This window comes from Caretta caretta, chromosome 3 (assembly GCF_965140235.1).
Source record: "Caretta caretta isolate rCarCar2 chromosome 3, rCarCar1.hap1, whole genome shotgun sequence".
NCBI lineage: Eukaryota > Metazoa > Chordata > Testudines > Cheloniidae > Caretta > Caretta caretta.
In genome coordinates this window covers 164541968-164554459 of record NC_134208.1, presented here as the reverse complement: position 1 = coordinate 164554459, position 12492 = coordinate 164541968, and the positions used below count along the sequence as shown (strand labels likewise).

Here is a 12492-nt window from a genome sequence, read left to right as displayed (position 1 = left end):
CTGGTTGAAGAGGCGTGATTCATCCATGGGGAGGTCCTTGATGGTATAACGGATCTCCCTAATGAGCCCTGTGCATGATGAAGGGAGAAACCATAGCTCTAGAAGAGATATAAGCAGCATCGACTGAAGATTGGAAGGTGGTCCTGGCTATCAGTTTGCCTTCATCTACCAGAGCTTGAAAACTAGCTCTGTTCTATTGGGGAAGGCGGTCTGTAAACTCCGCAAACATGGCGTAGTTCAGGAAATCCTATTTAGCCAGTAGTGCCTGGTTATTGGGTATCCTGAACTGAAGGCTAGATGATGAGAAGACCTTTCTTCCCAGAAGATCCAGGCATTTGTCTTTGTCTGCAGGAGTAGACTGGGGATGTTGCTGTCTAGCCTTTTAGAAACAGCACAGACCACCAGTGAATTGGGGACAGGGCGAGAAAGCAAAAATTCTGCAACCTTGGCCGGCACATAATAATGCTTCTCTGCCCCTTTGGAGGTAGAATCACAGGTAGGAGGATTGTGCCAAACTGTCCTAGCTGGATCCAGTATGGCTTCATTAACAGGGAAAACGATTCTGTTGGGTCTAGAAGCATGCAAGATGTCTAGGAGTTTGTGCTGGGAGTCTTGGATTGACTCAAGAGGAATCTGAAGCTTTCCAGCAACTCTGCAGAGGTCCTGGAACTGCTTAAAGTCATTCCGCATTGTGGGGGGGGGGGGGGAAGAGGGGAGGGGAGAAGGGGCAGAAGAGGGAGGAAGGGACATAGAATTCACTTCTTTGTCTGGGAATGATGATGGCAATCTTGCTGGCAGATCTGAGCATCCCCTTGGAGGGGAGGTAAGGGTAACTCTCTGGCAAATTGGATCAACTCTGCAGAGGGGTACTGGTCCCAAGGTCCCTGATATGGCCAGTAGGAGGGGTGGATAGGTGGTCATGGTGCCCCCCCATTGCATGAGGTACCAGTGGCTCCTAGTTAGATGAGGCAGAGGTTGGTTCCAAACCTGTGTCGGTCTTTTGGGTGGTGAAGGATACGTAGGTTAAAGGAAGAATGGTTTATCAGATGGCTAAATCTCCTGATGAGGAGAAGGCTGATTCTGGTTCCAGTAGCAGTACCATCAGTTCTGTTGGAGGGAGATGTATTCTGTGTATAGGACGGGTGATAAGCTCCTTCCAGGAGTCAATTACCTTGGAGGTGATATTATCTCCCTCGAGGGAGGGAACTGATGGAGGAGGGGATTCCAGATCTGGGAAAGCAAAAATGTCCTGTGACGCACCAACAGATTCAGATCTTCTGGTGTGAGAGGGGTTCCGCTTGTCCAGGTGGTCAGAACCTATGAGGAGGGTGGTATTTGAAGTTGACAGTTATCGAACTTCATCGGTCCTGACAAATCCCAGGGTTTAGTAGGAGCCCGGGATGACGGTACTGCCAGAAAACAGTCTGGTACAGATGGAACCCAATGCTTATGGGCGTTCTTTTCATGAGACTTAGTCTCTTTCTTGTCTCTGAGACAAGATAATTAGATAATTCAACCAGATAATTCTTATTTTGTAGAAAGAAGCCGAAACTGCAGAAACTTAAGGTTCTGACCCAGACCACGTGGTGGTGAGAAGAAACTGGAGAGGCACCTTATTATCCCCTCAGTTGGAGGCACAAGGTGAGCCAGGGTGCATGTGAGGACCAATGGACACTACTTTCAAACTCTCCGGCTCTGGGCACATGGTGAGCATGCATAAGCCCATAGTAGAATACAAATAGGGACCATCATTCAAAGAAGAAGGTGGGGTATTTACATCACACTAACAGTCACATAATTTTGACTGTTTCATAAGTTTGGCTGGGAAATTAATTCCAATGATGCCTTTTAAAAATAAAATTAACGTAAGGTAGATTATAATAAGACATTCCTATTCATTTTCAGGTTAATCACTAATAACTATGTAAAGACATGCCTTTTATGGTTGTATTCTTTTTGGTGAGCTTTTTGGTAAACCTAGTTTTTTGGATTCCCTGTTTGAAAAAAGAAGAAAATAATGTCTTATTATTGAAAACTATTCAAAAGACATCAGAAAAGCATTGCTACTAACAATATCATATGAATACAACCACTGGTCTAATGATATATTGGACTATCTAATGGTACCCAGTGATGTCAGCGTAACAGGTTTGGTCACAGAGATCCCCTTGGGACTGTCACCTGATGTGCCGAGATTACCTCTGAGCCCGTTTTCCCTGCCAGCCTGGGACTCCAGAACCCTGCCTTGTTGAGCCAGACACGCTAGCCTGCTGCAACACAGACCCAGGGTCCGGTCCACTTCCCCAAAGCTGCAGACTTAACTGAAAACAGCTCAGAGGGTTACTTGCCTCCAGCGCCTAGCTCCCAATGTGATCCAAGCCCCAAATAAATCCGTTTTACTCTGTATAAAGCTTATACAGGGTAAACTCACAAACTGTCCGCCCTCTATAACATTGACAGAGAGAGATGCACAGCTGTTTACTCCCCCAGGTATTAATCCCTTACTCTGGGTTCATTAACAAACAAAAGTGATTTTATTAAGCATAAAAAGTAGGATTTAAGTGGTTTCAAGTAATAACAGACAGAACAAAGTAAGTAACAAAGCAAAATAAAACAAAACACGAAAGTCTAAGCCTAATGCATTAAGAAACTGATTACAGGTAATATCTCACCCTCAGAGAAGTTCCACTAAGCTTCTTTCACAGACTAGACTCCCTCCTAGTCTGGGCCCAATCCTTTTCCCTGGTACAGTCCTTGTTAGTTCCAGTAGACATCTCAGGTGGAAATAGGGGTTCTCTCATGACTGGCTGCCCCTTTGTCCTACTCCACCCCCTTTTATAGCTTTGGCACAAGACGGGAATCTTTCGTCTCTCTGGGTCCCCACCCCTCCTTCTAAATGGAAAAGTACCAGATTTAAGATGGATTTCATTATCAGGTGACATGGTCACATGTCCTGTGAGACCCCAGCCTCCATTCTTCCTGGGCTGGCCCGCACGTACACAGGAAGGTTTGCAAGTAAACAGAGCTATTTACCGTTCACTGATTCTGAAGCACCCTTAATAGCTTCCATTTAATACGTTTACATCACTAATACAAGTTTATATCTTATTCTCCTAACTTCAGACATAGAAATAATACATGCAAACAAATAGGACGAACACACTCAGTAGATAATAAGATTTGTAATGATACCTCACAAGAGACCTTCTGCAGAAAGCATATGGAGTGCAACATCACAGTCAGAATGTACTCAAATAATCAGTTCAGGCTTTTGGTTCTTGGAACTTATATGTGAACCAGTTTTCTCACAGGATATCAAATTTAAAAGTGTTAGATATTGTATTTTCCTTATGAAATGTAGTTTGACATTTCTGAACTTCCTTGTTATTCTTCTCTGAAGAAAACTATTTCAAATGTCTTTACACAATCTTTTATATTTATTACTTAGCATATCTGTGAACACTTATAACATGGCAACCTTTTAAATATAATTTAAGTATCTGCATAAAAACTTAATAAAAACACATTCACAGCACTCCACATTTTAATTAAAAACCCACAGTCAGCTAAAAGGGTTGTAATATCCTTTGGATATGTCCTATAACTGGGCCAGGGCCCTCTTTTATTCAGTGTTTGTACAGTGTGTCAATATGGCTTTGGGCCTCAAATGCTACTGTAATACAAATAATAATAAAAACAGTGACAACCCCCACCACTGGTACTCACTCATTGTGATGAGAATCTTGGGACAAGTGAACAATTTTCTTGTTGCCTGGTCCTGGAGTGGTAATCTAAGAGGGCAAAAAAAGGAAAAAAATAAAATAAAAATGCTGCAAGTTCTTGGGCTGTATTACATGTACATTGTATTTTTCCATTGGAAGAATATATACTACCTACTGAGGTAGAAACAGACACTAAATACAGTAAATACAATTAGTGACACTTTCAATTGATAACTCAAATACTGAAGTATTTTCATAAGTATCTCAATGATTTAGGAGCTTAATCCCAATTTTCAAAGGTAATTGAGAAGTTTAGCAGCCTTGTGGTCAGATTTTCAAATGTGTCTACAGGTCTAATGATGCAAATAGGTGCCCGGTAGGATGTTAATGGAAATTAGGTGCCTAATCTGCTTAGGTGCTTTTGAAAATTTCAAAAGATGCCTATCTGCATCTTTAGGCAGATGTAAATGCCTTTGACAATGGGATGTAGGTGCTTTTGAAAATCCCACCCAGAACGTATTGGGTCTTTAAGATTGTAGAAATACACAGAGTTGTGACTTAGGCTGGGATTTTAAAATGGCTTTTACTCCCTTAGACTACTTTGAAAACCCAGGTCTTAGTCTCCAACACAGAGCAAATGCTAATGAAAATAAAAGTTAAGTAAAATGTACATATAAAATGGTATATCACTACACTGATGTCATATTCAGTTGTCCCTTCTTTAATCTCAACTGCAATCAAAAAGAAATATGAGGATTTTTAAGACTAGTTATATATTTACCTTATATACTTCCCTCATGTGGCACAAATAGGCTTTGAAAAGGGTGTGTATATGGAAAATATGGCTTAGTGGTGTTATGCAATACTACAGCCGAGCAGCCTCCTGCTCTTCTGCAGCACAATTTGCTTGTTATAGCTACTGTGCATACATACAGGAGGTGAAGTTAGGGGGCATTAGGAACCACCTGCTGAAGTTGCACACATGCAGAAAGTGAGTGCTGAAGTTACTCTTGTTTGGGGCAACAAGTCCTCTTACAATTACATACTTTAAAGTCTCCAGCGGATAAAGTCTTACAATCACTAGATGACCAAAGTCAGGACAACAAAAATCAGCTACGCTGCCAGTTCTGAAAGCAGACCTGGAAACCACACAAATAAACAGCTGATAAGCACATAGTGTTCGGAACCACTGGGGTTTGGGTGTTTTTTTACCTATGGATCCTCTGTTTATTCACATTTGACATGTCATCACTCATCAGGAGGATGATACTTGCATTTTCAAAGACAACAAAACACTGAATATTTTATAAAAGCAAGTTTCCTCTACTCTTACACATTTTTACGCAGAAGGAGAACCAAGGCATCTTAAGGTTCAAGTCTGGAAAATGTTCATATAATACCACAGATGCCTTTAGAAAGCTCCACGGGTTCAAAATATTTGTCCACTTCCACAGAAATTTCCTATCTGTAAACTGGGGAATTTCATTATAATGGGAAGAATCTCTCAAACTAATAGAACTTGAAAAGGGCACCTATTTTACTGGTCAGTGATTATTCAAATGCAACTACATCTAAAACCTTGACAGCAGGAGACGTAGCAACATTATAACTTGCTACCTGAAAGAAAGCTTGTCTGCAAACCAGCATATACAATGGGCAGTTCCAGACACCAATATTTGATATTAATTTAGTCAGTTTTAATGGAGTGAAAGCAGTCTTGCTTATTCATTTTGTAACAACGAAATTGCAATCAACGCTTTCAAACAAACTTCCCCTCTAATATTACATTTTATCTTGTAATTTGAGCAGGACACATTATTTGACAAATATGGACTTTGAAACACTAATGAACTAAAACATTTTAAATGTATATGTAATCAGGAAGTTATAACATTAGTAACTGAACTGTTACTTGAACACCATCGGTAAACATGTGGCTCAGTTCTAGAGAGTTACATCCTGCATTAATCTCAAAATGAGGTTTTCATGCTATTCCAGTGGGTATTCCTGGAATATAGTAATCCATTTTCTACACTGTGGGTATAAGAAAAGCCGACTGTGCCTATGTCATGCTTTGTTAGAGGTTCATGATCACATTATCTCATGGTGGACCTGACACTTTTATTCAGTTTACAGTATGTTCTGTGTACAGGCAACTTATTTCCTTTGCCAGGGTTGCTGACAACCTTTTCCACACTATATTAATCTTGTTTACTGACTTTATCTTCGTACAAATATCAGAAAACTGAAGTTTTTATCTCAGAGAGAAAATAAACAACATGTTGACAGAAGCAGAAGCTATTTTCTGGACTAAAATTGGTTGTTTACCAGCAGCCATACTTATGGAAAAATGTTTAAGTCTCCAACTCGCTTGAAATACATAATCCAAAATTTAATAAACGTGGACATTTCAAGAAAATCCACCTGATAAGATATTGTTTTATACCTGACAGTTTAACATAAAGAAATAAGATTTGTAACTAATTTATACTGAATATAAAAGTGCTCTCAATCTAGTTACAATTCATCAGAAAGTATATTGCTCAGGTTTCTCCCAATATCAAAGGTGATGTCAGTTACTAAATAACCACAGAGGATTTATGAAATTAAATGTACAATACACACATATATGGGTATGTATGCTATACTGATTATTATAATATATAATAATTATATATTAAATTTAGATTTGCAACACTGCCTTCCTTTGTGAGAAACAACACACTGACAGAGGGCAACAGTCTAAGGCTGATGTTAGCAATATCACATATGGATATCTTCTGAATCTTCCAATAAAGAAGCCAATTGCCTTCTGTGTCTTGCTCTAGGAAGGAGTCAGTTGGAAGAACACTATGAGCAAGATGAATGCTTGGTCAACTGGTTAGCTCCTGTGTCGATCAGAAGACGTGGGTCTTGTCTACAGCTGTTTCTATGTACTGAATTCCCAATGCTCAGAAGGAAATACAAGAAGATAGTAAAATTAATAGTGACCATCTCCAGTGGCAATAGTAGTAAGCATAAATATAGCTTTCAAACATTGACACACAGTCTTAGTAGTATAAATGTTTCAGGGACATAAGTTTGGAATGACCATCTAACTCCTGTACGAGTTAAGAGCATACTGAAGAAATGACAACTAAATTTTATAACGAACAAATATTATGTATGCAATTTTTGCCACACACTTTACAGAAAAGTCTATTTTTAGAAATCTACCATAGTTATAAAAAATAACCCGTTTCAAATGGGTTATGGCATTTGGTCATTGTCTTGATGGTCCAGGAGATAAAGGAACTTAAACATGTCATTAGCCCAGGACTGAATGTTGATTGTACTGGAATTTTAGATAACCATAATTGTGATGAAAGAGGAAAACATTTCTAATTATTTCCGCGCCCCCCTCCCCCAGTTAAGAATGGCAGCTTTCTGAAAGCTGATTAAATGTATGAATGTCAGGTGTAGTTCTACATAGTACAAATAACCAGAAGCGATGAATTAGACGGCAGAGTACAACTCAGGATGTCAAAAGTGCAAAATAAATGCAAAGAAAAACTGCACAGAGCACAGGTAATGAATGACATGAGTGTAACAGTGGACTACAGCTCTTTGCACTCTACAACTCATCTTTGCATTCGCTTGGTCCTAGTGCTTGCCAATCCATCTACACATAGCCTATGGGGTTCTGTAATTTATACCAGCTGCTAATAGCTCCAAGGGGCTGAAATCACATCTGAAGATCAGTAAGGTCTAGGGGTATCCTAGCCACTCTTCCTTTCTTCTTCTTCTGCTACAGCAACAGGGAGAGGCATGATGTAACCCTGGTGCATGCAGATGCATCGGACAGATCCAAACCTACAGGTAAATTCTATGTATGAAATAACCCTCCAGCCTGATAGATATTAAATCTTCCCAGTACTCCTGCAGAAATCTTTCCATAAACTGAGATAACTTGTCTGAGTAGAGTCAGATTTAGCCAGAAGCAGCCTGGTGGTAGGCAATGAGTATCTACAGATTGGCAGAGGAGTAGACTTCTCTGCTGAAGAAATCCAGTCTCAGGGTCCTTTTCCATTGGGGTTGCTGCAGGAGGACCTTGCTGCTTGGCATTTTCCTGAACAGCTGCTACAACAAGTGACCCTGGTAACAGATGCAAATAAAAGTGCTTGTAGCCCTTGGGAGGAACTTGGTACTGTCGAGCTGCCATCTTGGAAGTTGCAGGTATTAATACTAGAGTCTTCCACAAGTCCTTTACAGGCTCTAACAATCACCTGTTAATAGACATGGGGAGTGTATCAGTCATGGAAGGGTGCAGAATGTCTAGCATCTTGTGCATGCCTTTTATTGCAGTACTTCCAGCGAGGGGTCTGTACGTTTCAGCATATCTTGGAACATCGTCAAGACATCTGTCAGACAAGGTGTAAAGGGATTGACTTTCTCACTGAGGATATGATGAAATTGTCTCTGGGATCAATTGTTTCTCTACTTGTCTGTCGATACTCCTCATTATTAGGGGAAGGAGGATCTAACTCTAGAATGGAAGGGGGAAGAGGATGTTGTCTTGCAGACACATGGCTGCATATCCCAGTGCTCCAAGTAGGGCCATGACCGATAAGCAGATGGATACTGGACTGGTGGACACACAGGAGGGTACAGGAGGCCTATTCCCTGTGAGACTCATGCCTTCTGTTCAAAAAGTGGTCTCTGGAGTCCCTCACATGGAGGCAAAGGGAGATAAGCAGGAAATGAGTTTTATTATGTCCTGATGGAAAAGATGAAAAGGAACATGTCTCCTCCAGTTGTGGGGCCACTCTTTCTAGTGTGGCAGGGAACTCCTGCATCCCTTCTACCTAGGCAGGGAAAGCAGGTGTCTCAACTGCTGTAGAATACAACTTACTGATATGAAAATATTTTTGGATCTCAAAGATGATTTTGTGTTACTGTAGAAAGAACAGAACCTATTTTAGTGACAGGAAGTCTATCTTATTTTTCAGATAATACTGGGGAAATATTTGAAAGCTACATTCTTATTTTAAAATTATATTGTTTATAAACGTTCCATATCATGCAGTTAACTATCTCCTAAATAATTATTTTTTCATCTTGTCAAAGACCAGATACAACAAAAGGTAATTTTTGCTAGAGAAATGCATTTCAAGACATTTTTTTTAATAACCATTGATTTGAATTGCTTACTTCAGCCATCATGTTAGTATAGTGCATATGCTATAAAACATTAGGAAAGTTTTACTGAACCTTAGCTACTCAGAGACACTGGCCAATTTTCTAAAGGGAAGAACGTGGCCTATTTTCCTCCTTACAAGCCACCTGGCAAAAATCTATATTACAGATTAACTGGTACGTAAAAGTTCATTTTAATAAGTAAAGCAAATCCAGCTCCAGAAGTACCAAAAAAGCCCTTCAAATACATAAATGTATAGTAGTTTTCGTATGCCAATACATCAAACATTTGAATCGAAACAATATTTGTTAAAAAGAAAAGAAAAGAATAAAGTAACAAAAAAACAAAACAAAACTGTTTTCAGGCTTAAGACAAAGTTACAGCCCAAAACAAAAATGTTATGATTTAAGTTATAAGCCTCAGAAATAAGGATTTATAATGGAAACTGACACAAACTCAATGGTAGCACCAAAATGGTGCTTCCTTCATTCACAAAGTCTGTAATTGCCAATTTATAGGAAATTCAGCCAAATGACATCAAGAAAAGAAATAAAACATCTATTCTTTGAAGTTTATTACCCTTGTTAAAAGCAATTTCTTATTATTTTTATCACCCATTTATTATCACCAATTTTATTCACATCTTTACTAGAAGGGTAGGAGAACAGCTGCCTTTGCATCTGACTTCACTGCTTTTTCATGATTAACTAGCATGGGTAGCATATTATAGAAAGATGTATCTAAGTATGTTTCCCACCTGCACATCTTCTACTTCCTTCTCCTGAGATCCAAAAAACTTCATGACCAGACTGTCATGATTAGAGTTATATTATTATATTATAATAAATTAAGAGCTGAAATAAAAAAAAATGTTCAAGAGATAAACATGAACTTTCATTGGTAGCTGTCAAGAACTCTCAGACAATATTACATCCACAGTATTTGTTTAAATAGTTACCATGCTTACACAGTTCCCCCATCTCCCTGGTTTGATTTCTCTATTACATTCTTATTCACCCTCCAAATGCTCTCTTGCTCCAGTGCCCACAATGACAAACACTTCAGGTGGCAGACTGCCATTCCAGAGAAGGGCCTCTCTATTGTATAACCCACTGTTCTAGCTCAGTGATGCTCGGTCAATCAAACCCCACTCCCTCAAGGCTTTATGTCTCCATAGTGCAACTGCTCTGCCAGTGACTCCTTGCCAGTTTGTCAAGACCCAGAAGTTAGCTGCTATTCTTTTTATGATTCTTAATCTGACAGTTTTACTTGGAAGTGAACAGCAATTTTAAAATGTGGCAGGCACTATCTGACTGCCCCCTAGTGAGTTCAGACATTGTGCCAGTAAAATGTACATAAGTGATAAGGGAAGGAAATCAGCTCAAGAGAAACGCGTCAAAAACCATGGACACAAATCTTAGCCCAAACAAACAAAGAAACAAACAACATCCCAGTAGATGGTTTACTGTTTTGTTTGCATTAAAAACAAAAACTAAAAAAACTCTCAACCTCACCACTCTGGATAAAATGGTACACATTATAGCAACTATTTCCCCCCCCTTTGGTGTGAAAAACTAAAACCAAACAAAAATCTTCTAGTGACTTAACAGATGGTACAAATTTTTTTTAAGTTTCATTTCAGACAACTTATCAAAATATCCCCTTTGTACATGATTCTCATTTGAAAGATTAACAAAATTTAACTACTTTAGTATCTGAGACTAAAGAAAAGCCACCTGTAATCATCTAAATGTTACACAAAAGAACAGCTAAAGTATTTTAAATTTCAGTTCTAAAAGTAAAGAAAAAGCAGGCATTTTTTTGTAAATTCATTTTACTACATTTTGTCTTCACTGAATTTAAGATCTACGCAAATAGGAAAAGTATATTATGAAACTAAAACAGATTTTTTATAGAAAGCCATGGGTTTGAGTATTCTTTGAGCAGCACTGGACACAGTTATGGAGAACACGATGAAACATGTTTTACTCTTGATTTTTGCTCAGGACTCATTTTGGTGTCAGAGTTTTCAATGTAGAGAACAAAGGGAGGAAATGAACTAATTTAGTCACAGAGAAAACCAGAGTTACGGAAAGGAATGAGCATGTGAAAAAAGTTGAATGAAGAAAGAAATTCTTTTGTATTATTGAACAGGTGAGACAGAATAAACCATGTGCATGCATTGTAAACAGCAAACCCAGGACCATATCCTGGCTTTAGATACATGAACAATTGAGCATCTAAAACAAGAATGTGGTCCAGTGAATATGCTAATAAATGACTAAACTGCATCTCAGATAATATAAATCGAATTTTACCAGAACTACAAATTAAGTAACAAATTTAATTTAACTACTTTGCCACCCAATTAAAAAAAACAATAAAATGCACCAAAAAAACATATTTACAACTACATTTCAGCTTTAAGCAAAATGGGTTTACCAATGAAGACAAAATTCCTAACAAGAATGAAGGGAGTTCTGTGGTTTGTTTTATTGACATCCCATCCTCACCAATAAATAGGACATGATGAGGATTTGTGTGTTTGAGGCACTATTGTATGCCACCACTGAACAAGAGGCAGCTTTGAGCACACTGCAATGGGAAGAAATTGATTGTAGTGAAGTTAATCAAAATCATTGCCTTGAAAATGGAAACCAGAGAAACCAGGGTTTCCATTCAAGCCATTTTCTGTTAAACAGATACATTGGCAACAAATTCTCAGGACAGCATAAAAATCATGCTAGCGCACAGAATTACCCTTCCAGTATGAGTTGCCTCTCCTGCTTAGGAACTAATTCACATAACTATGTGCTAGAAAAAAGATAGCCCTTATTGTAGCTGCCTGTACTATTCTAGGTGTATGAATGAAGCATTGGGTGAAATTTTCTAGTATTGTTGCTGTCATGCACAAGAAAAATACTTTAATAAAAATGAATTAAACAAATTAAAAGAGATTCCTTAAGGTTTAAAAAGTGAATTGTCAATTGCTGATGTTCATATTATACATACAGAAACAATCCTTGTTAGCGATTTTTGCTGTTCACTTAGAAATCAATACATTTTTAGGTTGAAGTCCTGGTCCCAGTGAAGTCACTGGGAGTTTGGCTATTGACTTCAGTAGAGCTTGGAAAACAACTAGTGCATTAGAATGAGGACGTTTTTCACTTGACAAATTCACATTAAGTTACCTACATGCTAATACAAAGAGAAGAAGGATGGTACAGTGGTTAGGACATCAGCCTGAGACTCAGGTAGCAGGGATTCATTCCCAGCTCTGCCACAGATGTCCTGTTGGCCTTGAGTAAATCACATAGATTACATCTACACTGAAACACAGAGCATGCTTCTCAGCACTGGTAGACAGACATGCATTAGCTTTGTTTCAGCTAGAGCACTAAAAAAACAAACCGGTTACCTACCTTTCGCAACTGTTGTTCTTCGAGATGTGCTGCTCATGTCCATTCCATTCTAGGTGTACGCACGCCCACGTGCACAGTTGTTGGAGACTTTTGCTTTAGCAGTATCCGTAGGGCAGGCTGTGGCACCCGCTGGAGTGCCGTGCTCATGAGGCAGTATATCAGGTGCCGCCGG

General features: G+C 38.9%; 1 protein-coding gene across 2 annotated transcripts in view; it reads right to left on the bottom strand.

Moving 5' to 3' along the window:
* The window catches only part of GPATCH2 (G-patch domain containing 2), a 182218-nt gene that overhangs the window by 52396 nt on the left and 117330 nt on the right, over positions 1-12492 (bottom strand). For both annotated transcript variants that reach the window (XM_048843190.2, XM_075127071.1), the window contains one exon: positions 3727-3791. In XM_048843190.2, the coding sequence (XP_048699147.1) occupies positions 3727-3791 (65 nt within the window). The remainder of the gene's footprint in view (positions 1-3726; positions 3792-12492) is intronic.